The 26,329-nt window shown below is 40.6% G+C and overlaps 1 protein-coding gene across 1 annotated transcript in view; it reads left to right on the forward strand.

Moving 5' to 3' along the window:
- Positions 1 to 4,516: 4,516 nt before the first annotated feature.
- Positions 4,517 to 26,329, forward strand: part of fat2 (FAT atypical cadherin 2) — an 81,083-nt gene continuing 59,270 nt past the window's right edge. The window contains 6 exon segments of the mRNA XM_054597164.1: positions 4,517 to 7,769; positions 8,922 to 9,233; positions 17,838 to 17,896; positions 18,880 to 19,191; positions 20,236 to 20,344; positions 20,347 to 20,442. Of these exon segments, the coding sequence (XP_054453139.1) occupies positions 4,517 to 7,769; positions 8,922 to 9,233; positions 17,838 to 17,896; positions 18,880 to 19,191; positions 20,236 to 20,344; positions 20,347 to 20,442 (4,141 nt within the window).

Consider the following 26,329-nt stretch of genomic DNA (forward strand, 5'->3'; position numbering starts at 1 on the left):
ATGTGGCTGCAGGTTACTACCTGAAACAACCCACACACTGAGGTGGTGTGTAACTTGCATGTGTGATCTGACCTCAGCAGCAGCAGTAATGGCCTGAGGTTTCTGCCCTGCAGCGCTGGATGTTTGAATGAAGCCATGAATGTTTCCATTCAGGTTCAGTCGAGTTTACCGGCCCTTTGAGAAACTCAATGGTAACATGTCAGTTTGCAGTAAAATCTTTTACAGCATTAGTACATTAAATGCAGTAGCAGTGACTGTGGTAGAGAGTTGACTTTTTAGATTTGGATAATAAAATGAAGGCAGTTTTGTTCATTCAGACTGGATTCTTTTATATTCAAATTATAATCTAATCTCAGAGAAAGTCCAGCAAGGTGCACGTCCACAACTCCCTCTGTATGCAGGGAGTCTGTGTTGATGATGAGGCAGGTAATGCTGATTTGTGGGATTTATTACACATCTGACAGCGTTCTTTAGATAGAAATGGAATGAATCATATTTCTGTGTTTGTGTGATTCATCCTCATCTCCTACTTCCATCAGAGCTCCTCTAGTTGGTCATTAAAGGCTTTAGCTGCTGATTTGTCTTCATTTCAGCCTCATGAAAAACACTACTTTAAGCAAATATTTCTTAAGTGTTTATTCTTTGAGTAATGATGTTGACAAATAGAGTCAGCTGCTCTACATCCTCACCTTAAAAGCACTGGGTCATCTGTAAATTCTTTCAATTAAACCACATTTTTTTTTGTTTTTTAATGGCTGATCCTTTTTTAGTACATACTGTAATGCCTTTAGGTATAGTTGATGTGTTCTCTGTGTTAAATTGGCCATGCTAGATATTTGGAAGGAACATTTTATCAAAATCAAAATGCCAGGTATTTAAAAACTGAGGGGATAATCAACATGTTAGCGACCAACGTATCATAAAAAGGTTTGTTTGATATCAGACAAAAAAGAACATTTTAATTTTTGTGCGTTTTCCTACAAAAAGTCCAGCAACACAATTCAATCTATGCTTATTACATGCATATGGTCTTTTCAAAATAAACTTCAGACTTAGTTACGTCAAGGCAACAAAACTACTTAGTTAGGTGAAGGAAAAGATGGTGAAATATCTAGTTAGGTTTAGAAAAATAAACTTTTTAGTTAGGTTTAGTGAAAGATGGTGGTTTGGGTTAAAATAACTACGATAGTGGGGTAAGTTGAATAACTTCAGATCAGGTCGGGGTTGGTGCAAAGTGGGCAGGAAGAAAATATGCCAAGTTACGTAATACTATTAGACTACAGTGTGCAGAGATGAGCTGGTATTTTACAAGAACGTAAATGAAACTTTTGTCAAATCATTTCAGAAGTACGTCAAACTGATCTTTCTTCATCATTTCTTCAGCATCATTCCCACCAAACCACAGATAGATTTTCTGTGCACGTTATTCTGTTTTGTTAACTAATTTATGAAGGAAAGTAAATTATTTATTTGCAATTTGGGTGAACTGACCCCTTAAGAAGAACCTGGATCGCACTTCTGAATTGCTTCATTTGAATTTAGAGAGATTTATTCTGTCCACAGGGATAAGCATATTGAAGTGTATTTCAAAGTCTCTGTCTCAGACCTGTAAGTATTACACTGAGGATTCCTTTACATGCTGATCCTGTAGCTCCATATCTTTGATACTGAGATCAATGTGAAATTTGATGAGATGCTCTGCACATATTGTAATCAAGGAACCAGACACACTGTCGCTCAAAATATGTAGTCCTCTTATTCATGTCTTCATGCAGGGAAAGCTGTAATCTATCAGGTATCTCTATTGAGATTTGAGCCTTATAAAAAAATCCCCAAGTACCAGATGTGAAGCGATTTGAAAAAGCAGCTACTCTAAATTATGCTAAAACCTATTTTAATCCATCCAGATGTAGAAATCAGAACACTTACACTGCAAAACAAACAAAATGTGGAGAACAAAATGCCTCATACCTCTTGCGAAACCCAAATAGTGACCCTGGATGTAGTAATCTGATTATCTGTCACCAAGTTCCCTGACAAGAGATAAAACCCCACATACCTGTCACCCTCCACTGAAACCCCCAGCGCCAGTCTACCTGGAGACACAGACCTGAACGCCGAGTACATCGTACGCGAGCTGTTTTCATAAACCCACATAAATCCTGAGATAATGGATCACACCGGTCTCCATAGCATCACAATATGAATGCACCTTTTCCTTTTGTGTGATTCATTAGGGCTCTAATGGCCTAACAATGGGGTCAAAGGTTTAGAGTCACACAACACATCTTTTCATCGCTCATCTTGGGGAAAGGCATCTCTGACCTGCAGATTGTTTCTGTGCAGATTGTTTCTGTGCAGATTGTTTCTGTGCAGATTGCTTCTAGCTCTGGACGGGCTGTCAGAGTATCAGTGAAGGTCAAACTCTTCTGCCCTCCATTTGTCTCTGCTGTCAGTCCTGGGTGTTGTTAAATCCTAGCCTGCTTGGCGTGGTCGTGCATCAGCCCAGTTAGACTTTAGATCATGTAGTTCCATGTTTCTTGTGCACGTTTTCATTACAGAGCATGGAATCCACAAATCAAAAGGCACATTCACCCTCCAGCATGTGTCAAACCCAACCAGTTGCCAGAATAAATTGTTGGCATTATGAGTTTCTGCAATCCCTGAATCTTGACGTTTCTGAACCAAAAATACATTTCATATCAACATTTCTACATAATCCTATATTTAAAGGCTTGGGGCTCTTTTGCCATTTTAAAACGGCATTCTTTATTACGTTTGAGTTTTGGAAATAAATATACTTGACTAGTTTGAGAAAAAGATTGTGTTTTGGGTTAAAATAAGTATGTTACTTTTGGTTTCACGTGGGACTCGAACACAGGTCTCCGTGTTGAAAGTCCCATCCACCCTAATCTGCTGTTTCTATTTGTGTTTTGTTTAACAAACTTAATCCGGTAGAAAATATTTTCCCTCCAAAATGTTATTGACAGTCCAGTTTCATTGCTCGGGAACTTCATTTTAAAGAAACCAAGCTAGTTAAACCTGAATTAAGGTCGTCTTGCATTCATGAGCTCGTTTTCTTCTTCCCCAATGTTTTCGTCATATAATGAGGTTGATTTTTAAGTTGCTTGATGAGTCCCTTGATTTATGAATGGTGGTGAGAATGGTGCCAAAAATATACTTCAGTTAAAGAAAAGTGAAATTAACGGATTTTGGCACTCAAGTGTGTAAAGTTGTTTGAAAAGTGCATGGTGTAAACTCTTCCCACGTTCCTCATATCTCCCCACTTTGTTCTATTTGATATCAGTCTGAGGGACGACAAACTACCTGCACACAGGTAAACCGTTAGCATAGCCAGGGAATGCTAAATCCTGATAACATCAGTTATGCTAACGTAGCACTGAAGTAATACAGATTAACACTGATATGGTTAAAAGGATTATGATGAGACAGTTTTCTCACAGTTGAATCTGCTCCCAAGGAAACTGAAAGTTGACTAAACCAGACAATATCTGGGTGCTTTTATTGAAAATAAAATAGAATATGTAGTAGACAGAAAACTCTAAATAGACTTTAATCTAATGTGTGAGTCTCCAGCCCTTCAGAACTTATTTTACACAAAAAAACCTAAGAAAAACCTCAAAGAACAACTGGCGGTTTAATTTAAAGCAGCATTCAATAAATGTTTAACAAGCAATACAGATGTTTGAAATCTTCAAAGCCGTGGTTTTCATCTGAGACGCTTCAACTTTATTACAGTTAGTGATCTAAATTCGTGATGCCATTTTGGCCGAGACTCCCTCGTAACAGAGATATTGAAAATTCCAACAGTGTGGGATCTTGATCCTTTGTTGATTACGAAAGCAGCAGTTTGGTGGCTGATTCTGGGACGTCTAATGCACACACAGCAATCAGCAGCTCAGACTTACAGTACACATGCAGCCGTTTACACTCGGATCAGGACTGAACCACCCACTGACATCTGCACGATACAGTCATCAAACTACAAATCCCACCTCATAGCTCTGTGATGACAAAGGCTTAGGAGCAGTAATTATGACAAGTATTTCTTGCTAATATTTGGCCACCAAAGGAATAATTAAGGGGAAGGGTTTGGGGCTGCCACCTGTCTGAAAGGGCTCAGAGGCAACTTTCTGCTGCTGAAACAATGTGTTGTTTAACTTTGCCTTCCTTTTCTTTTTGGGTCAAGGCAAGTTGGGGCAGGAGTGAGATACCTCGCCACAGGCCTCCCCTCCGCTGATGTGTCATTGTGCATTCTGTGTCCATTTTGTATTCTTTATGGAGCTTAGGGGCAATGATTGGTTTCTATTTAGAATATAGTGTAGGTACAAGGGTTAAGTGTGTTTTAGATGTTTTTCTGCAGATATGCAAAGGGAAACAGACAAGATAATTTACTCAAGGAAACAATTTTTGTTATTTTCCTGGTTTATGGTATATTTAAATTATTTTTAATCGTCTCATTCTTTCTTTCTTTTCTACAGGTCTGAAGATGCTTATGGAGTTACCCAAGATGGCAGCTTTAGGAACGGCTCTCCTCACTTTAGCATCAGTCCTCCTGCACGTGGCGAGATGTCAGGGGATCATGGGAAAAGGAAAAGACAGCTCGCCCCTGAGGTTCACGCATCATCTCTACAACGCCACCATCTACGAGAACTGTGCCCCGCGGACATTTGTTGAGACGCCAGTAAAGATGGGCATCGAGGTCTCACGTCTGTCCGGGGAGATCAAATACGACATCATCTCAGGCGACGAAGACGACCTTTTTCAAGCAGAGGCAGTTAAAGTTGGAGATTTCTGCTTCCTCAGGATCAAAACACGAAGCAGTAACTATGCACTCCTCAACAGGGAGGTCAGAGACGCCTACACTCTCACAGTGGCGGCGACTGAAAACACTTTTGACTTCCAGGCGAAGACAAAGGTGTTTGTCCAAGTGCTTGACACCAACGACCTAAAGGCTCTTTTCTATCCTGCCTCGTACAACGAGGCCATCAGGGAGGACACTCCACTTAAGTCAAGTGTGGTGAGGGTAAGCGCTACGGACGCCGACATCGGGAGCAACGCTCGTTTTTATTACTCGTTCACCAGCAGAGCTCATCCTTTTGTCGTTGACCCTTTCAGCGGCACAATTAGCCTCATCAAGAAGCTCAACCACACCCGAACAGAGAGGTACGACCTCACGGTTTTAGCTGAGGACCGGACAAAGAAGATGTCTGGAGTTCAAAAATTTGGTAATGTTGCCAAAGTGACAATTAATGTTCAAAAGATGCCCATGGGGTCTCCGGTTATCAAACCTCCCCCCAAGCCCACAGTATCTACAGATGGCAAAATAACTATCAATGTCCACGTGGAGGCAGGAGTTAAGCCTGTGGAATCCCTAAATATTGTTGGAGGGGATCCTCACAAGTGTTTTGAGATAATCCCTTTAGGTGTTCAGGGCAGTGACTTCCAAGTAATCTCTACAAAGAGGATTATCTGGTCTCAGACTCCTTTTGGGTTGAATCTGACCCTTCAAGCTAAAGACAGGAGCTTCCCGAGTGTACGCTCTCCAATTACCCTAATCCATGTTCCGGCCTATCATTACAGCCCCTTGGCATTTTTAGAGGACACCTACATTGTCACCCTGAGCGAGTTTGCACCACCTAAAACTCACGTGGTTAAGGTTTCGGTCGCCTCGGTACCTTATAATGTCACCTTCAGTATCAAAAATAATCCGGACAGCACTAAATTCAAAATAAATCCCAAAACAGGAATTATCATAACGACGGAGAAATTTGACTACGAGAGTAAGGAGCGATACGAGTTCGATGTAGTGGCCAATCATGGCGATGCTGAAACTCACATAGTGATCGAGATAACAGATGAAAACGACAACAGCCCACAGTTCACACACACCTCCTATCAGGCCGCACTGGATGAAAACACCCCTGTTGGCAGCAGCGTTTTGAAAGTCGCCGCCACAGACAAAGATAAAGGAAAGAACGGCTTTGTGACTTATTCTATTGCGAACGCGGGTCCCTTACCTTTCACGATAGACCCATTCACGGGTGTCATCTCTACCTCCGAAGACTTGGACTACGAGCTGATGAAACGGCGGTACCACCTGAGAGTTTGGGCCTCAGACAGCGGCAGCCCCTTCAGTCAGGTCAGCGAATGCCCCGTTACGATAACCCTGAACAACGTGAACGATAACATCCCTCTGTTTGAGAGGGTGGGCTGCAACACCACCATACCTCAAGATTTACCCGTGGGACGCACAATCGCTGAGCTGTCCGCCATTGATGTGGATGAGCTGCAGCAGCTGAGTTACGTCTTCGAGTCCGGAAATGAGCTCCAGGTATTTGCAATTGACCGGGTGTCAGGAGCCATCACCCTCAAGCAGCCTATTCCCCTGCGGGAGGGTTCGTTCAATTTGAGAGTTGTGGCCACCGACGTCGAACATTTCTCCGAAGCTTCACTTGTCAGGGTAACCGTCACTAACAGAGGCGATGATGCAACGGTCCGCTGTCAGGAAACGGGCGTTTTCAAACAGCTGACGGACAAACTGATCGAGTCAATCAAGCCCATTTTAACCAACCAAGAGGAAGACACATTCTCTGATATTCACATCACCAACCGGCACTCTCCCAAGTTCGACTTGAGCATCCCGGGTTCAATCGACCTGATAGAGGACCATCCGCTGAATTCCACCATAGTTCAGTTCAAGGCAACAGACACGGACACGGGGTTTAATAGCAAGCTGGTGTACGCCATATCAAATGGGAATGAGGACGGCTGTTTCTCCATCGACACTTTCTCCGGTGACCTTCAGTTGGTTTGCCCTTTAGATAGAGAGAGTAAAGAGTTTTACATTTTGAACATCACTGTTTATGATTTGGGAACGCCGCAGACATCCGCGTGGAAGTTCGTTGCAGTAAACGTCATGGACGTCAACGACAATCCCCCTGTTTTCGATCAGCCCAGGTATGTGATACGTGTGCCTGAAAACACAGAGGTGGACTCCATCATTTTTACAGCTCGCGCAATAGATCCTGACGTTGATATGAGCGGTAGTGTCCAGTACTCCCTGCTGACGTCTACCGAGATGTTCAGAATTGACGAAGCGACCGGTGAGGTGACTGTGGCGAGTGGTTTGGATCGAGAAACCTCACCCAGGCACGACCTCAGGATCGTAGCCAGAGACCAAGCCAGACTCGGCCCTCAGTTGTTCTCCATGGTTGACCTTGTGGTGGTTTTGCAAGACATAAATGACAACCGACCCAAGTTTGTACCCAGAGTTTACAAAATAAAGGTTCCAGAGGATGTACCGGTGGGCACCCTCCTCGTGTGGGTTGAGAGTGTTGACTTGGATCAGGGCAGCGGAGGCCTTGTCACCTACAACCTCAAGAATACAGAAGGCGGGATCTTTCACCTCGACTCCTCCACGGGGGCCTTGGTCCTCGAGAGGGAGCTGGACTTTGAGAGGCGGTCGGTTTACAACCTCACGGTCCGGGCCGTCGATCACGGACTCCCTCGCTCCCTCTCCTCTTCTTGCTTTGTGGAGATTCAGGTCCTGGATGTCAACGAGAACCTCCACAGGCCTGTGTTCTCAGAGTTTGTGTATGAAGCCGGCGTGATGGAGGATGCAGCGGTGGGGACAACAGTGGTCACGCTTACGGCTTCAGACAAGGACCTGGGCAGAGATGGAGTAGTCCGGTACCACATCAACGAAGGCTCTGGTCTTGGGGTGTTCACCATTGACGAGGAAACGGGTAAGAAAACTGGTTTTGCTTTCATGTAGTTGGTGGTTGTATTGTTGGTAATTAGTGGAAATGGGGAATTTTCTACGCTTCACTAGGGCTTGAATGGGGTGAGCAATAGAGCCAATAAAACCAGAAAAAGAAGACTTAGATTGATTGTTTTGTTGCATTTTAAAAGTCTACGAACAGCCTTAATTTCATTCACATTTTGAAACTTGCCAGCCAGCAGAGATTTCCGGAAGTTACTAGTCTCTCAACCAAGAAAGCTGTATTTTAAGATTTCTCATCCATGTTGACATGAATGTGGAGAGTTTAGTTCATACTAGACCGTGAAAACAGCAGTTGGCAAACTTACCACAAGTCCTTAAAATGCTCAGAGAAATGATAAAAGTGAACACATACATTTCCATGACAACTGGGAAAAAGCTATCTGCCGATGAAGATCATGTGCTGTGAGTGAAAGCACGAGAAACTGCCACTAACGGACCTTGTGGTGAGATTGGTTTGCTAGCTGTTGTTTCCAAGGTCAAGAGTGACCTTTCCTTCAGATTTATTTTGGCACAAATATGTGTCAACACTATTTACCTCTAAGCAGGTCAAAGGTCAGATTCAAGTTGAGTCCATGATTGTAAACAAAATGTTGCCCACTATAAGGCAGAACAATGACATGACACCGCAATGTAAATGTAGTTGTACAACAGGATTTTTCCTTTTGGATGTTTAAGGCGGTTCATCTATTTTTCCATCAGCGACCTCTCACCAACTCCCCCAGGGTATCCAAATTCAATCTGCTTCTGAAACTTTGTGCACAAAAAGTGGACTTGTGTGTGTATATAATTACCCTGTGGAATTCAGCTTCTTGTAAACGAGAGGAATTTGAGTTAGTTTTGGCAACACAAATGTGTCATGCTGGTGAGCCTTTGGGCACTTAGCCAGAAAAAAATGCAAACAAGCACCTTAAGTTTGATGAAAGTCATCATGATTGATATTTCCTTCGGGGTGGTTACAGTTATTAAATACAAAATTGATTCAAAATGATGAGATGATAGATCCCTGAGGCAGCCAAGCAGTTTGAAACAAGTAAATACTGGTGTGCTGTTCACAAGTGAAACTGTTTTATCTAAGCAGTTAATACTCGTTCTCCACCCTTTTCACGTGTCTCAGGTGTGATTCGTACAACAGAGGCGTTGGACCGCGAGATGATGCCTCACTACTGGCTCTCTGTGTACGTCACCGATCTGGGCACCGAGCCTCTGATCTCCTGGACTCACGTCTTCCTGGAGGTCCTGGACGTCAACGATAACGCTCCAGAACTTTCTCAGCCGGTGTATTTCGCCTCCGTCCGAGAGAACGTGGACACGGTCAAGTCCGTCGTCCAGGTGTCGGCCAAAGACGCGGACAGCTCCTCTGACGGGAAGCTGTCCTTCCAGATGCTGGAATCTCATCGGACGTTCTTCGATGTGGATCCCCAAACAGGTAATTAAGAGTGACTGAGCAGAAATGTTTTCCATTAAAACACAATATGTTTCCATGGAACATGCATAACAGGAAATCAGTAATAATATGACTGGATTCCTCTGGTCTTCATAGACTGCATATAAGAACTGGACATCAACCATTGGTTTGCTGAATGACATTATAAAACCTTAAATTTGGCAATTTCGCCGTTGCTATCTTGAAATATGGCCGTCGCCGTCTTCGCTTTTTTTGCAACAGATAAACAGAAGTTACCGTATTTGAAATGGAGTGACGTAGAGACGCCATGGCAGGGACCTGTCAATCACAGTACCTGGTGGTATTGGATGTAACCTTTTTAAAAACACCTGCACACCTGATGTTAAAATAGAATTCTCATTTCTCTGGTAGATCATTTATTTTAAATATATTTTAGTAACAACGTTTCGGTATGTAGACCTTCATCAGGTTATACTAAATATAAATAACCTGATGAAGGTCTACGTACCGAAACGTTGTTACTAAAATATATTTATACGCAAGTGAAGAAGACAGTGTGCGGGAGTTTTTTGTTCTATATTGTCTACCTAAGGTATTCTTCTACGCACTCGTCATCCTACTGGAGTGCAAAAGTTTTGCTCTTTAAATATATTTTACTAAAATACTTTCTGCTCGGAAATGTAGTCTTTTATTGTAAACTGACTTACTGCTCATTAATTGACATGATATCAGCCTGCTGTCTAAACAGCTTCACCCTCCATCTTTGTAACAAGAAGTGTAAACATTTGATATTTTCAGCACGGCCGTGAAACATGTAGTTGAGGCTTTTACGGGCAGGAAGATATATGTTGTTACTCTATACGGGATGAAGGATGTAATTGGATCAGCTGGCGAAGTGTCATCCTCCAATTTCATAAGCAGTTTGGACAGAAATATAGGCAGCTCGCTCCATTGTCATGGATTTACAATTTGAGCCAAACTCCCCATGTGAATATAAAACATCTGGAGCACCTCTGTGTTTCCTCCCTCACAAATTGTTCCGACATACCTGTACATGTCGCCATGTCCCCATGGCAGATTTACATTCTGATTCAGGGGTATTGCTGCGGCTGTAAAACCCAACAGCGAGTTATTTATTTCCCACAAGGGGGGGTTGAAAAATGGTTGATATGTCTTAATGCACTGTTGCAAGTCTGAGCAGAGCAGAACCGGGGCGTGTCATGGAGAGGACAAAGCTGAAAATGAAACTTAATAATGAGAAAACTCCTTCAGAGGTCACTCACAAACTCACTCATCTGTGGTCTGAAAGGATTTCTGGAGCAAAAACAAGAATAGCATGGTTAAAAAAAAGGCCTTTAAACCCCCCCTCGGGTATTTGCATGTTCATCTTTGACAGTTGCAATTGAGTCACCCCCTTCGGACTTTGAAGTTCAGGTGAATCGGCGCAGCATTAGCGTCGACGCTACAAGCAGCTACAAGCCCTGTCCTCTTTATATAATCTCCAGGTAGCTCTGGTGTTTGTCCACACCCTTAGGCCAATATACCAAAGGATTACTGACAGAGGGCGAGTTCTGCTTCACGGAGACGTCACACAAAGACAGGGAGGACAGGAGGTGTTGAAACAGCCTCATTAAAACAACCTTTTTTTTGTGCAAAAGCAGGTGTATTTGATATACATGTAGTCATGCATACGAGCACAGGATGAAGAATGTGTTTGGTTGAAAGGGGTTATTGTTTCATTGTGTGTCCGCTTTTTACACCAAGGATTTCTCTGATGTCAAGCCTCGGCTGTAGACTGAGGTATTTTGGATGTAGATGACCTGAATTCATAGAGAAAAGCTGTGAACTGTGTTCTTTATTCTCATATTAGATATGTTATGTCTTCCATGGGGGCCAACTTAAAAAGGTAACAGGAATGAATATTGAATATCAGTTTTAAAATGACACAAACCAAAGTGCAAACTTTAAAAATTATACAATAAAAAATGTCAAAAACTTTAAGAAGAAATTTTAAAACTACAATTATTATTATTTTTATTATTAGTTGATTGTAACATTAGCTCAAATTACATGAACTGCTACTGTAACTTCACAGAAGCTTTGGGCTGTTTATCTTGATTTTCCCACGTTAAAGCCAATGAAGAGAAATCTTAATGTTCAGCATACAATTACATTTTAGAGAGACTCTGTGGCAACAATTTGTGTTTGTCCCTTCCCTGGGTCAACCGAATGAATGAAACAGGAGTAGAACGGACATTTACCTTTTCTCCTAGTCATTTGACCAGTTAGTTGGTTAGTAGTTGGTTGAGTGTTATCACAGCTCGCCGGGAATAGATCAGACGCAGCTCCGGAGACAGATGGCTGACTAGTTAGCTAGTTAGCTAACATTAATTTGAATGAGACTCTCCGTTGTACTTCTTTTTTATTTCTATGGTTTTAATAACGTGACACTTTCCCACACACAAAACCAACTCCATAAGAAAATGGTTTTCCCAGCGTTGTTTGGTAAAACTTGACTGGCCTGCTTTACTGGCCCTGACTTTAAACCAATGAAACGGTTTTAGGATGAACTGGAACAAACCAGATCGTAACAACCAAACATCAGTGTTGGACCTCACTGACGCTCTTGCAACTGAATAGGAACAAAACCCTGCACCCAAAAGCTGGTGGAAAGCCTGAAACTTTAGAGTAGGCTGCTATAGCAGCACAAAGCTGCCTTTGGTTTTGGATTCAGATGTTCAACAGTCACATATGGGTACAAAGTTATGAGTATCCGGATACTTTAGGCCATGTAGTTTAAATCTAAATGGTATTTGCATAAGAGATACAAAAACCCTTAAGAGAATACTTTGACATTCACAAAGATAATCTAACTTAACTTTAAGGCAGGAACGCTCCAGCTAAAGTAACTGTCTTGAAAAATCATCAGCGTTTATAGATCGTGTAAATGAGGGAGATTGCTTTACCATAAATAACATTAAAGTGCTGTAGAAACCTCCTCTTTAGAACATGATCCACCTTGTCTGATTTTCACAAATCAACCCACTATAAGTAATGCACAGGTGACTGTATTGTTGAAACCTCTCATGCCTCGACAGGATAAAATGACTCATGGCTGTACTCAGGTTTCTGACTCAGCTTTTGCCCTCCTGAAGCGTGTATATACTTCATACAGCACCCTTGTGTGTGTGATTTTAAACTTTAAACATTTAGTTGATTAAGTTTCAGGAGGGTGGAATTTGTCCTGAGCAACAGAACAACACAAACTAAATCCAGCCCAATCTGTTTTTTTTTTAAATTGTTGCTTCTTCAAACAGGTTGTTGTCTGGCTTCTACAACAGGTTGGTGCAGGAGGAAGGGAGTGCCAAATTACCAAAAAATGACTGAAAATCGGCGTCTCGGTTACGTTGGTTCACTGTGGGGCTCATTATGTGTTTGTAAGCAAGGCCAGTCAAGTCAAGAATGTGTCCTAATGCATTAGCATTTTGCAACTGAAAATTACTCAAATTATGTTGAGCCTCTTATCCTTGAACTGCTGTATTGTTTTGCATTGTGCTTAGTTTTCTGTCAACAAGCCACAAACTGAGTACTGGTGTTCGTTAGATGATAAGTTTGGCAATGTTCTCGATTTGTCGACAGTGCAGACAGATCTAACAGTGTTGGGTGCTACGCCTCCGTGAAAAACGCTGTTAGTCGCCTCTTAGTTAACCTTTAGAGCACGCTCACGTGCACTAAAATGTAAGTGCAGCTGGCCCGATTATGTCAACAGAGCAAGGAGAAAGCTCAGATAACTACACACACAGAGGTCCTGACATGACTCCTCTATGTCTTTACTTAGATAATAGCTTTTTGTTGCTATATTAATGTTCACAATGTTAAATACAGCTTCTTTAAACACATCAATGAGCCTCACGGTTGCACTGGGTGACATGTTCCTTCATTTCCTTCATTGTCCTGCAGCCACAAATACACAGTAGAACACAAAATGTGGATTTATCCGCCCCTGAAATGACTGAAAATGATCTACTTCATAGGATCCACAACAAGACAGAATAGAATGACTCCATCCTCTTTGCTTCACTCTTTCGTGACTTTGAGATAACTGAAAATGTTTCACTTCTTTTGAAACTTTATAAGCTTAAACTCCCGTGTCTTTGCCCTTTAGTTGTGCCATTTAGAGCAAATCCATTTGTTCCAGTCTGTTTGCGTTTTTGTTACTGACTTTTTAAAGACTTGCACGGCCGTTATATTTCACTTCTTGTATGTGAGCTCACCTTGATAAAGTTTATCCAATCAGACTGGCTGCAGCGATCAGATAGCATCGCTAGTAAGTCAGGCAGACGAGTGATTTCCATCTGAGATAGGATCAGATAGGGATCCGATAATGAGGGGCACCTCGAGGGCCCTGCTCTGGCAATTAGTGATGAATTGGGCTGTTTGCTGCTCCTTTCTTTTTAACATTTGCATGCAATTGTTATGTAAGACGATGATTCGGAAGGAAGAAAATCTGCAGACTGCAGCTTCGCAAGCTTGATATGTTTGACTGACTCTTTGCCTCTTTGAAATGCCTCGTCGTTTGAAAAGTGTCCCTTGAAAACAAAATTTCGACAGCGCTCACTCAAAAATACAAATATGCAAAGTAGCAGCTGTGGAAAACTGCCAACTGTCGGTGAATTTAGAGGGAAAGACGAGGGAACAAACAAACAAACCGAGCCCTGACATGCCAGACAACCCTGTTTGTCTTCAAGTGGTTTTTGACAGCAGTCCAGCACGGCGGCTGAGTGAAAACAGGGAGAGACTCGGCTTCTCCACGGATTCCCATGTCTGCACTAATGACAAAAACACGCTTTCTAATGTGCCCCCACCTGTCCTAATGATGTCCTCCCAGCAGGGCTTGTTTGCACTGTCGTAAAAAGGCCTGAACGACCCTCAGCGGGGTTTTTCCCTGACCCTAAAAGAGAGAAGCTTCCACACCTCCTCCCTTCTGCCTCCTTCACTGGGTTCTAACTAATACAGTCTAGAAAAGAGCACATTTAAAAACTACAACGTTTCACAAACAGATTAAATAAGAGAATGTACATGAATTAATAAATAAAAATAGAATCACACAAACAAAGCATAAGATACAAACAAATAAAAACAAATGTGGTTACTCTCCTTTAGTCTTTGTAACCCTTTTGCCACCAAAATTAGGATGTACATTCAGGTTTTTTAAATTCATGAAAACCCACAGAAAGTAGGTGAGAGACTTCTTTCTTATTGCCAGTATTCGAGTATGTCTTCCTGTTTTTTATTCTGTTTTCACTTTCACAACAGGGTTAGTAAACAGGGATTTTTTTAGAGTTGATTACTTACTTTTTTATATACATTACTTATTCATTCTTATTATTAAAACCATATCGTTCACAATGACCAGGGAGGTAAATTTGTGTTTTTGTCAATGGAGTCTTGTAGCTTTGACGAGGGTTTCTTTTTACATCTAACTCTGTGAATCATGGGTTTATTTCAACCAGACCAGAGTTGGTGATTGTTTGAACAGTGGAAAGACTAACCAAGACGGTTTTGATGAGTTTTATTTTGTTTCTGAAGAGTTTGAATGAAGTGTGTTTCAATGATCAGCAAGTAAAAATGAATGTTTCTGTCAATGGACTCTTGTAGCATTGAGGAGAGCATATTTATGAAATCTTTTGTATACTGATAAATGATAATAATTGTCCAAATCCCTCTTGATTATATTTATTATTTAATCACTTAAATGCGCGGAAAAGTGGTGAAAATTAGCCGAATTTCTAATACTCCGATTGCAACCATTTCCACTGCAGACTAAAGCCAGATGTTAGTTGGTGTGAAAGTGGCTTTTGAAAGCTCGGCACCTATTTCACTGCCGACACAGACGTGATGGGTGTGATTAATCAGAGAAAGAAAAGAACAGTGGAGGAGAGAAGAGTGCGTGTTGTACTTGGAGTTCTGCCCACATTCATCACATGTGGACACATCTGGCCTTCAGCCGAACAGAAGTCAACCTGCTGGAACAATAAGACGTGTGGCTCTGTTGTAGTCAGTAGCTGACATTTTGATGTTCTTGTTTCTGTCAACAGATAGTTTTCCTCCTCTGAATTGTTATGTCTACAAAAGCATCCCAGGCCCTTTGCAATAAAAAGAATCTCACCCAGATAGTTGATAGTAAAGTCAGAGGGACTGCATCCTATAATCATTTTGTAGCTTTCCAAACCTGACACTTATACAGTGTGTGGCCAGGTGTGCAGAGCTAAGAAAGAAGACGAGGTTTGAAGTTTTCTGTCAAGGTGTCTTTCAGTTTTAACATAACTGTTACGCAACAACATGAATACCTTTGTTCCAGATACTGAGTGCGTTATCCACATTTGTATGATCGTAAAGGTTATTTTTAAAGACATAAACCTTAGCTGTCAGTGCCGATGATCTCACTTTATACCATTTATATATACATTTTTTGTAGCATTTTCAAAATAAAAGTGCTCTTTTTTGTCTCCTTTTGAAAAGTTATTTTTTTTCTTCTTTTAGAATATATTCGATATAATTATTTGAACATGTAACAAATAATAAGGAAACAAAACAAGAATAATCGATAAAATGTAAAGTAAACTCCAGAAAATTCGAAATAAATAGATAAACATATGTTTAAAAAGAAGTAGGCAGAAGTAAACATGTTTAATGTTCCAAATAATTACTTTTAAAAAATGTTTACCACAGAAACACATAAATAATAATAAGAGAAAGACAAGGCCCCAACTTCATTTCTGTACCTCTTAAAACACATTTTTATATTCATATAGCTTTTTATATTTCAATCATCTTCATGATCGATTAAAGTGGATTTCATGTGACTGGAGGTCACACACGTCTCTTATACGTGTTGTGATTCTGTTGTTACTTTAGAACCTGAATTTATTCCTTATAATAAACACACACACTCACACACTCTTCTATCCACACACTCGTCCACCTGACCGCTGTTATTATGGGTCCATTAACATTAGTCGCCCATAGCTGCCGTAAAACACTTCACTTCATTTATTTAAATTAGATGAGACGAAGTCAAAAGCCCGACTGGGAAATTGACTCACAGCTGCAAACAAAAAGAGATAAAAATGAGAAAAATACATCGAATTATCTGAATTAAAAACATGGTAAACTATAATATGTTTATGAATCTTAAAAAAAACACATTTGGTAGAGATACAGTTTCATTAAGATAATATTCTAACTAACATTTACCATCAAACAAATATATTTAAGTGAAAACATTTCCAACAAACAAGAGCATAGTATTGTTTAAATGCATTATTCAAAGGAGTCTAGTTTATCTTTGACTATGTTCAAAAGAAGAGAGGGACCCATAATAACGATGTTTATACAGGAAGTTTAGCTGGCAGGTTTTAATTGCAGGTCTGAAGAGAAGAAACATCTGCCGAAAAACAAACGACTCCCACAAACAGCTGTGTGTGAATAACCTGTTGAGCCACATAGTTCATATCTTCTGTATTAGAATCAAACCCGATGTCTGCGGTTCAGACATGAACACTGATTCATCAAACCGCCAGTCTGGTTCTGAAGATGACCTGGTTTAATGCTAGTTGTTGTTGTTTTTTGAACATGATAAATCCATGTAATATCAGAGGTTGAGGTTTCGAAAAAAATCGAATGAAATCCAATTTCATAACCAGTTCGACTCTAGAGGAGGTGTTCAGTAAGAGAGCTCTCTGATTGGCTGTACGTGGTACTCCGTCAGGGGGTCCATGAAAAGTTATCAGATTAATTAATTTTAAATATCATGAGATGAAAAAAAAAATATATATATATACAGTTCAGTTTAACAAATAATAATGGAATAATAATTTAGTAATTGTGATATAATGGCTGCAGAGTAGTTAAGGTAAATTTTTACCATCAGACTTGTCTACTCCGAGTCAGCACTACAAAGTCACAATGCACAACTTCACAATGCTGGTTCTGTATTAATCAGCCGTGTAGTAAAATGATATATGTTTCAATAATAGTTACTAATAATTAATTGGGCATTAAAGTTCAGTCTTACAAATGTGGTTTTATTATTGTCAGTTTTATATATCTTTATTTTATTGTAATTATTAATATTTTTTGTTCATTTCTTTGGTTATTAATGATCCATCCCTTAGTGGATTAGCAAGGTGAAAAAATCATGACGACAATTTCAGTGAAAATATCTTGATTTAAAATCTGGAAACAAAATTATTTCATCAAGTTTTAGTGTTTGGCAGCAAAAAAATGGTCTGAAGAGACTCCAGGAAACACTGACATATACAAATATACCGTACACATACAGTTTAATATAACTTTCAGTTAGACACACACACACACACACACACACACACACACACACCAGCAACAACAACAACAGCAGAAACAACATCCATAAACCAGCATGTGTTCGCTCAGCTCTGTTTCTGTGAGATGCACCTACAACAACAGAAACACTGACGCTCCTAACCTTCTGTCTGTTTGTTTGTTTGTTTGTAATTAAAACTCTCACTTCCCACCACTGAGATAAACAAAGCACAGTAACCATATTGATTTGACTCTTTCTGTGTGTGTGTGTGTGTGCAGGCGTTATCAGAACCCTCTCAGCGTTGGACCGGGAGGATAAATCAGAACACATCGTTGAGGTGAGTCCCCTGTAAACACTTTCACTTCCCCTTGGAGTTTGATGCTGAGACCAAAACATATCCTGGTGTTCTGTAGTGGGTCAGAGGTTCTGAGTATCAATAACTTTGGAAGTGCAATAACTTCTACAGGCTGAAAACTTGTCACTTAAAGTAAAAAGTTTGCTGAAAACATGACATCAAGTCTGGATCTTTAATTCCATGTCAGTGGGTTTAATAGCAGGATAAGATTAGGATTTGGCTTCAGAGTCAAAGAGTAAAGATGTATTTTTAAAGCAGCCTGTTGCTGTAATTTCAAGCAGTCATACAGGTGAAAAGAAACCTATGGCACTAGTGGAAACACAGAGGCCAATTTATGAATTCCCAGGAACAGAAGATAGACCAGAATGCACTGCAGCTACAAGAAAAGTTGGGTGCAACACTTTCTCAAATGTAGAAAAGTGTCGCCCGTTTTTTCTTGCAATGATACCAAAAAGTATTTTAAATTCAATCTTCTTCATGTGCTACGCTAAAACATTTAGATATGTTTCAGATTCAAAATAAAGTCAAAGCTATTTTGAAAGAGACTAATTTATACTTTTCTGAGAACGTAAAATGATTTCTACCCATGCAATGCGTCTTTCACAAGATGCAATTAAAAATAAAGTCAGTTTAAATCTCACAGAATATTGAGAAGAAACCTTGGAAACAGTTTGACTCTTAAAAACAAAACAAAACAAAACAAAAATCCGCTGTCTCAACTTAATAAACTATCTTTCTTTGTTGTTTCTGCTGATTTCCTTTGTGGATTAAGTTTCACTGCTATAAACAGAGCTAGATGAGAGTTATTGATTAAGGAAGGAGTGCATGAGGCTCTGAAATTAGTTGAAACTAACTTTCATTATTGTCTATAAAACGGTTGAGTTTTTCTATTACACACAGTTTTCATCTCACTGTAAAATAAAAAAATAACGATGGTAATAATCTTCTCTCTTCTTTCTTCTCAGGTGATCGTATCAGATAACGGATCTCCGTCTCTGCGCTCCACCGCCACCGTCGTGATCCGAGTCCTGGACGCCAACGACAACCGACCCAAGTTCACCGACAAGCTCTTCCAAGTCAAGCTGCCCGAGCAGCGGCAGCGTGCGGGCAAACAGGAAGTGTGCAGGATGGTCGCCCGGGACGACGACGAGGGCTTGAACGCCGTCGTGACCTACAAGTTCCAAGACAACAAGGACGAGGGTTTCGAGATCGACAATGTGACGGGGGTGGTGACATCACAAGGAGATTTCTGGCCTGGAAACTACAGTATTCTCACGGTCGGTGTCCAGAACTTTGAGTTAAATACTTTGTGCTTTGAGTTGTGCATCATTAACGTGTCTCTGAAGGAGGTGTGGAGACTCTAAAGTCTTGACCGAGCCCACCACCTCTTCTTAAGAGACTAAATGACCCGTGCTTAAAGCCGCGTCACTCACACCTGCTCTGAAACCAAACGTCTGTCCTTGTCATCACTCTGCATTGTACAAGCCACAGAGGTTAATCAGCAGCAGAACAAGTCCTCCTTCCTGTGTTGACGTACAAAACAGTCATTAAGAGTTTGTTTCTCTTGATGTTGAACACCGAGGCTGCTGTTATTCTATGTTTTTCTTCTGGTTAAACAATCTGACAATGAACAAAACCAACAATATGTCAGATCGTCTCCTTATATTTAACGACTTTCCTTCAGCTCCAAGCCTATGGTTTAGGTTTTTTCTTGATATGTGTTGACAAAAATACAAATATTGCAGGTGCATATAATTTCAACAAATGGGTCTAAGTCAGGTTTGAAGCCACTCTTCACCACAACTCTTCACTGTATTCGAAATAGAAGAAAACTGGACACTAGTCATAAATGCATAATTTCTTTTGATGCATTTATGACTATTTAACAAATATATTGACAAATACCAGTTTTTATTTCCACTGAGGGAATCTGTTTGGTGTTTTACCCCAAGTTTTCTCCTCGTTATTCTGTTACCAGAACCAGCAGCAGAAAAGAATAATCAAATCTAGATACAATTCCAGCTTTAACTGATATTCTTTTGAAACACCTTTATGCTTTTAGGTGTAAATCCGTAAAATATATAGTAAAACTAAAAATAATAATAAAAAAATGTCTGAAATTATTATAGAAATCAAACTCTACAATGTTACTCTAGTTTGTGATGACATCATGCAGGCGTGAAATTAATTTAAATCATTCACTCTCAATAAATTGAAGTAAATGTTTTAAAAAAAAATGTGTGATGTTTTCCTTTAAGTTCTCCACTCGTCTTTTTCAGTCAAACTCTTATTTAAATATTAATTTCTCTGTTCATTTCCAGATTAAAGCTACAGACCAGGGCAGCCCGCCACGCTCGTTCACGGCGAGACTGGACATCGAGTGGATCGCCCGCCCGCCGCCCTCCGACGAGCCAATCACGTTTGACGAGCCCCCTTCACCTTCGCCGTCATGGAAACGGAGCCTGTCACTCACATGGTGGGCATCATCATGACGGAGACGCACCGGCAGAGGTGGTTCGACATCATAGGTGAGCGGGAAGTGAACGCACACACACACACACACACACACACACACACACACACACACACACACACACACACACACACACACACACACACACACACACACACACACACACACAGATACACAAAGATGTTAATCCAGTGCCTGAGGGCTCTCTTGACATTTTCAGTCCTTCATGCACACTTTCCTTAAGTCTGCATTGTCACAGAAGTGGACCTCGTCATCGTGACGTCACCCATTGGTTTGAGTTCGGCGATTTAACAGTCGCCATCTTGAATTTTTTGGAAAAGATGAAAGGAAGTTAGCGTATTTGGAATGAGAAGGAGTGACGTAGAGACGCCTTACATTCATTTACTCATAGACTTCTACACAATTAGACTTGATTGTCCAACCGGAGGTGTCGCCCCCTGCTGGTCAGTGGAGAGAATGCAAGTTTCACTCGGCAGAACGGGAGGTTGCCGCCTGATTTAAACACGGGGCTACCAGGGAAAGAACGAAAAGAAATGAAACAAAGGTGGGCGGTGTGTGTTCAGCCTGGCTTATTACATTTAGGAATTAAGATTGAACATAAAAACACATGCAATCAGGAGAATGCAAGCAGAGACTATATTACACACCTGGTTTATTTGTAGCCACCAGGAACTGGTGAGTAGGGCAGGTGTAGCCAATTATTGATGTAAGTCTCCGCCCACATAACAGGACGTATAAACACAGGCCTAGTCACGGACATATCTTGTTGTCTGGGGTCCTACCACTTCCTGTTCGTGTTGGCAAACAAAAAAGACATGTGGCAAGTATGTACTGTTGGGCTTTAACTTAACAACTAAAACTGGCAGCTTTAAACCGGTTTCATGCTTTGATTGTAGTCACAGCTTTACATGTTCTCAAAACTAATTTAGCCCTGGTTCCTTACTATATATTTTGCTTTTATGTTTTGATGTTTTGGTTCATAATTGCAATTTTATTTAATTTCAGAGCCTTTGCCAGGTGGCTACATATTCATCAACTATTTTGTTTTCCTTTTGCTTATTGAAGCTGTTCCAACACAAACGAGTAAAAAGATTATTCAACTACGAATCTTGTCTTCTAAGACAAGAGTCTGGAACCTGTTCAAGTCAGGGTGTAAAAACGTAAAATGAATACCCACAATTGTACATAACATCTAATGACGTTGTCAAGGTGACGTTATATTTCGCAGAACAGTGCTTTCCCATTCGTATTTACGTTTTTTAAAGCCCTTGCAGCCTCTCACACTCAACCGTAAACCAGCTGAGGTCAGTTAAGCCAGGAGGGTTCAGGGTTTAAGGCCTCAGGGGGGACATTTCTCCCTGTCAGGGCAGTAAAGGGTCTGTTTTCTGTCAGAGGTGATCATTTAATCCAGAGAAGAGACACTTTGCAGCCGTTGAGAGAAAACCTCAGACAGGAGATTTTGTCGAGGCTCAGAAGAGGTGAGGTGCGAACGTTGGCTTTGACTGAACTCGTTCACCTTGGAAGTAGACCCTCAGCTTCAGCTGATACAGTCGACAAAAAATGATGCTGCCTGAAGATTATTTCTGCCAAATCTTCACATCGTCGCTGTAGATTTAAACTGTGATCATAGTTATGTGTTCAGACACCGTATACGTCTCTGGTAGAGTCAGCGACCTGTCAATCACAGTAAGCCCCGCCCTAAAGCATCCCCTGCTTTATGGTCTGTTTGACTCTAAATGGAGCATCATTTACTAAATGAACATCATGCTGTGTTGAAGAAGACTTGAAACTAGAGATTGAGACCATAAACTCATGTTTACAATGTTTACTGAGGGAATAAATCAAGAGAGAAGTAGAGTCATTTTCTCATAGACTTCTATACAACCAGAGGAGTCGCCCCCTGGTGGACAGCAGAGAGAATGCAGCTTTTAAGAAACTTTCATATTGGTTTCACTCTGCGTCCATGTAAGAGGTGAACGATTAAAACTGATATTTTAGGTTTACAGGATAGATGGATAGAAGATGAATAAATACAAACAAAATCTAAATAAAACAACCATGCCAAGCTTATGAGTTCCTGGAGTGATGGCAAAAGGATGAGGAGAGGAAAAAAGGTCTTCATGTCAGCGGCGTCAGCAGGATGTTTTCTCTCAGCGAGGATTAAATCAGCGGCGTTCCTCCTCTCATCATCTGCCAGATCACCACAGGAGGGACGACTGGCCATTCCTCCTCCTCCTCCTCCTCCTCCTCCTCCTCCTCCTCCTCCTCCTCCTCCTCTTCTCTCTCCTCTCAGACCCGGAACATAGCTTAGTGAAAATTTTAAAATTGGTTCTGCCAGCATGTTTTCCTGCCAGGCGGGACAGCGTGTGCAGAGAAACACCGAGGTTCCTCCTGTTCGGTTTGCGTTGCCAAGCTCCATCTGTGCCAGAACCCCGACAGCTCGACAACAGACATCCTCTGCATCCCCACGGGGACATTCAGTTGTCTCATGGCTGCTGACGCTCGATGCTACGTCTTCTCACATTTAGGTGTTACGTTATGTCACGAAGCCGAGGAGTCCTGATCATCCCGAGGAGTCTGGCAGTACTAACTATAGTTTCAAAATACAGTTTTCATAGTTGGCAGAACCTTCATGCATCGAACTTCTCTTTCTTCTATCCAAATCATTTTTTCCCCTGACATCATTAACTAACTATAATAATAATAATAATAATAATAATATTATTATTATTATTATTATTATTATTATTATTATTATTATTATTATTATTATTATTATTATATAATATAATAATACTTACAGTTTAAAGGACTATTTATGTCAAAAAAATAAAATAAAAAACAAAACAAGGGGACCAAAGTAATAATCCAAGAAAAAAACTCAATGTTTCAATTTTTTTGTAGCTCGTTCTATATAATGTCGATAATAATACTCTAACAGTTTAAAGGACTATTTATGTCAAAAAAAATAAAATAAAAAAACAAAACAAGGGGACCAAAGTAATAATCCAAGAAAAAAACTCAATAACTACAAGAAAATTCAATAATTTACAAAAAAAAAAGATTAGAAAATAATATTATTAGCTATTATAAAGTACATTTTGACTTTGCATGCTTGTTGTGCTGTAAAATGCATTTTTTTAATTAATACATTAAAAATATTTGATTTTGTGTCTGTATGTAGTCACAGACCAAACACTTCAGTCATTGTCAGGAATTATTTGTTAATTCTTAGATTAAAGACATTTCCATTCTGCCATTATGTAAAATTAGCTTCAAACCTTAGTGCTCTTCCTGAGCAAATCGCTTCCTTTGCAGAATATTTGCATTGCAGAAGGGTATTTGCTGTTTTATCTTTTATATATATCTAAATGTAATGTCACAATGGAAAAAGACTTAAGTCAAATTCTTGCATTCAAAAAGTGAAAGCGAATAATGGCCCCTTTATAGATCAATGTGTTACTGCTTTATTTATTGTTATTTCCCACTGAAATACAGCAGAGTAGAAGTATGAATTCTCATTGAATTGAAAAACTGAAGTATGATATTTGTAAAAAAAAATCATTATGTTCTAGTTTAGCAAATATATTACAGAATGTTTGCAGTAGCTCTGACAGCTCTGTGTTCAGTCAGTCACAGCTGAAGTGTTTGTTGTAGCGTTGGATAATTGTGCAGCGGTTTCCTCCCTGTGTGGTCGGCCAACATAACTCTGAAGTAATTATCATTGATGGCCCGTCACCCGTCAGATCAACCTCTCCTCTTTTCTATTTGTAGTTGTAAGAAACATGAGACTTCAACCACCGTTTTCATTTCCATCTGAATGACTACATGATTAAACTGGAGAGCGGCCACTGTATTTCCATTTGGTTTTAATCCACTGTTGTCTGCTCTACATTCGAGTATTTAGATCCTCATCTCGTTCCCTCTCAGATGAGGGAATGTTGTTATCACAGGACTCCTCTCCCACGCAGATATGATCAGGCTGCTTTTACCGTCGTCCTCTCCAGCAGCAGAACCCAGATTCATATCGAGCCTCTCTGGAGACGACTGAAATCAGAGAGACAAAAGAAGACTTCACCCTCGGTCAAAATAACTACAAAAAGGCCTCTTGTGAATCTGCACAAAATCAACATCATGCATTCAGAGCTAAATGGAAGCGCAAAATCAGGATTTCTGCTGGACTGTGATCTGTGTCCCCGAGAGGGTCCTAGCTGGGTGTGATGTGGTTTCCGGATGCGGGTCAGCACCTGCAGGTCTGAGGCCGCGGCTCTCTGCTGGAGGCTGAGGTTCGTCCTCTGCAGGGAAGGGTTGAGCTTCTGTTCTGAGAAGAGTTCAGACACATTTCCTGATGACCAGGACACAATGAGAACAAAATTCTGTCCCTTTCAATAAAGGATCCGATTGCCATTTAAAGGAATCATTCCTTTTTTAAAGTTTCTTTTCTAGAGTTAGAAAAAGAAAGCACTTTGCTGCACTTTCTTTGAAGACAGCTTAACTATTCTGCACAGCTAGAGCAAAAAAAGAGAGAGAGAGAGTATCGGAGGAAAGGACCAATCGATACTGACCCTCACCTTTTGTCTCAACCTCTCAGCAGTGATTTGGAGAGTGCAACCGCTGATCAAATCAGAGGAAATTATGTCCTCTCAGCAGGAAAGTCAACCTGGTTCTCTGCGTGCAGTGCAAGGACAGAACACAGCTGTTAATGTCCCTCGAGGAGACCCTGAGACAGACGGGACAAGCTGAGGAAGTGAACCTCTTTGTGCTTTTGAGCAATTACTGGAGGAAGTTGCAGCAGGAAAGGGCATCTGTTTCATGGTCATTCCAACTCGCCCTGAAGGGGATTTGTTGGCTGTCTGCAAAAAGTTTGAGCATTTTAGGAACAAGACATTCAACTCGGAAGCATATATTGTTCAGAATGCATTAGAATAATTCAGTTGATTTGTAAAGCCCAGTTTGATAAATAATGTCCCAGACTGATCTCTCTAAAGAAACACAGCGAAATCCAGTAAAGCAATATTTGTGGCCCCCAAAGGCTTCGGTGCTCATTAGTGCAACATCATACTCTTCCATCCACTAGGAGCCAAAAAATATCAAGTGTGTCCTGAGGCACATACCATTTTGTGAAAATGATACTCAACGGTTTTAATTGCAACAAAACAACTTTAGGTAATTTTAGGCAATAAAACTACTCGGTTGGGTTTAGTAGAAAATCAATTGTTTTGGTTAAAGAAAGTATGTTTATTACGATACTTACGAAACTTAACCTTGGTGAAGTACGCAAGTTATGTAACAAAAGTACAATGAAATTAGTCAACTATGAATTTTGTTCGAACAGCTGTCTCCTTGGTGAAAGTCCTGTGTTTGTTTGACCCATATATGGCCCCAGACAACCAACCCAGGTGGATTTTACCACTCTTTACACCAAGTCACCCGACTTCCTCCTTTGCTCCCGTCATAATTACTACAGCCACTAGAAGTTGACGTTGTCTTCTTGTATCCGTATCAACGATCAACCATGAGAATAGTTGATAAAGGCCTTCTGCACCTACTAGTTGGTGTAGCAGGCTTCTTCTAATATCAATGAGGCATTAAGATTGTGTTGTGGGGTATTTGTAGGGAGCTTGGATTTATGGCTGGTTTGATGAAAAGTCATGGGGTCTCCTAAATCATTAAGCTTTTACATTTCAAACAGCTAATTATATGGGAATTTGGCCAGACGTTTTCCTACGAGACACTTTGCTCTGGAGAGAAATGCAAAGGATTTGTTAAGCCTGTGTTTATAGATCACCTGTGCTGACGTGTGATGTTGAGTAATGGAAATGTAGAGAGCATCTGACTGAACTTGGAACCCAAAGTTCTTTCTTTTCCCTCCCGTCTCTGATCGACTTTGTATGTAGCTGCGCGACCTCTAAAAATAGCTT

This window comes from Anoplopoma fimbria, chromosome 4 (assembly GCF_027596085.1).
Source record: "Anoplopoma fimbria isolate UVic2021 breed Golden Eagle Sablefish chromosome 4, Afim_UVic_2022, whole genome shotgun sequence".
NCBI lineage: Eukaryota > Metazoa > Chordata > Actinopteri > Perciformes > Anoplopomatidae > Anoplopoma > Anoplopoma fimbria.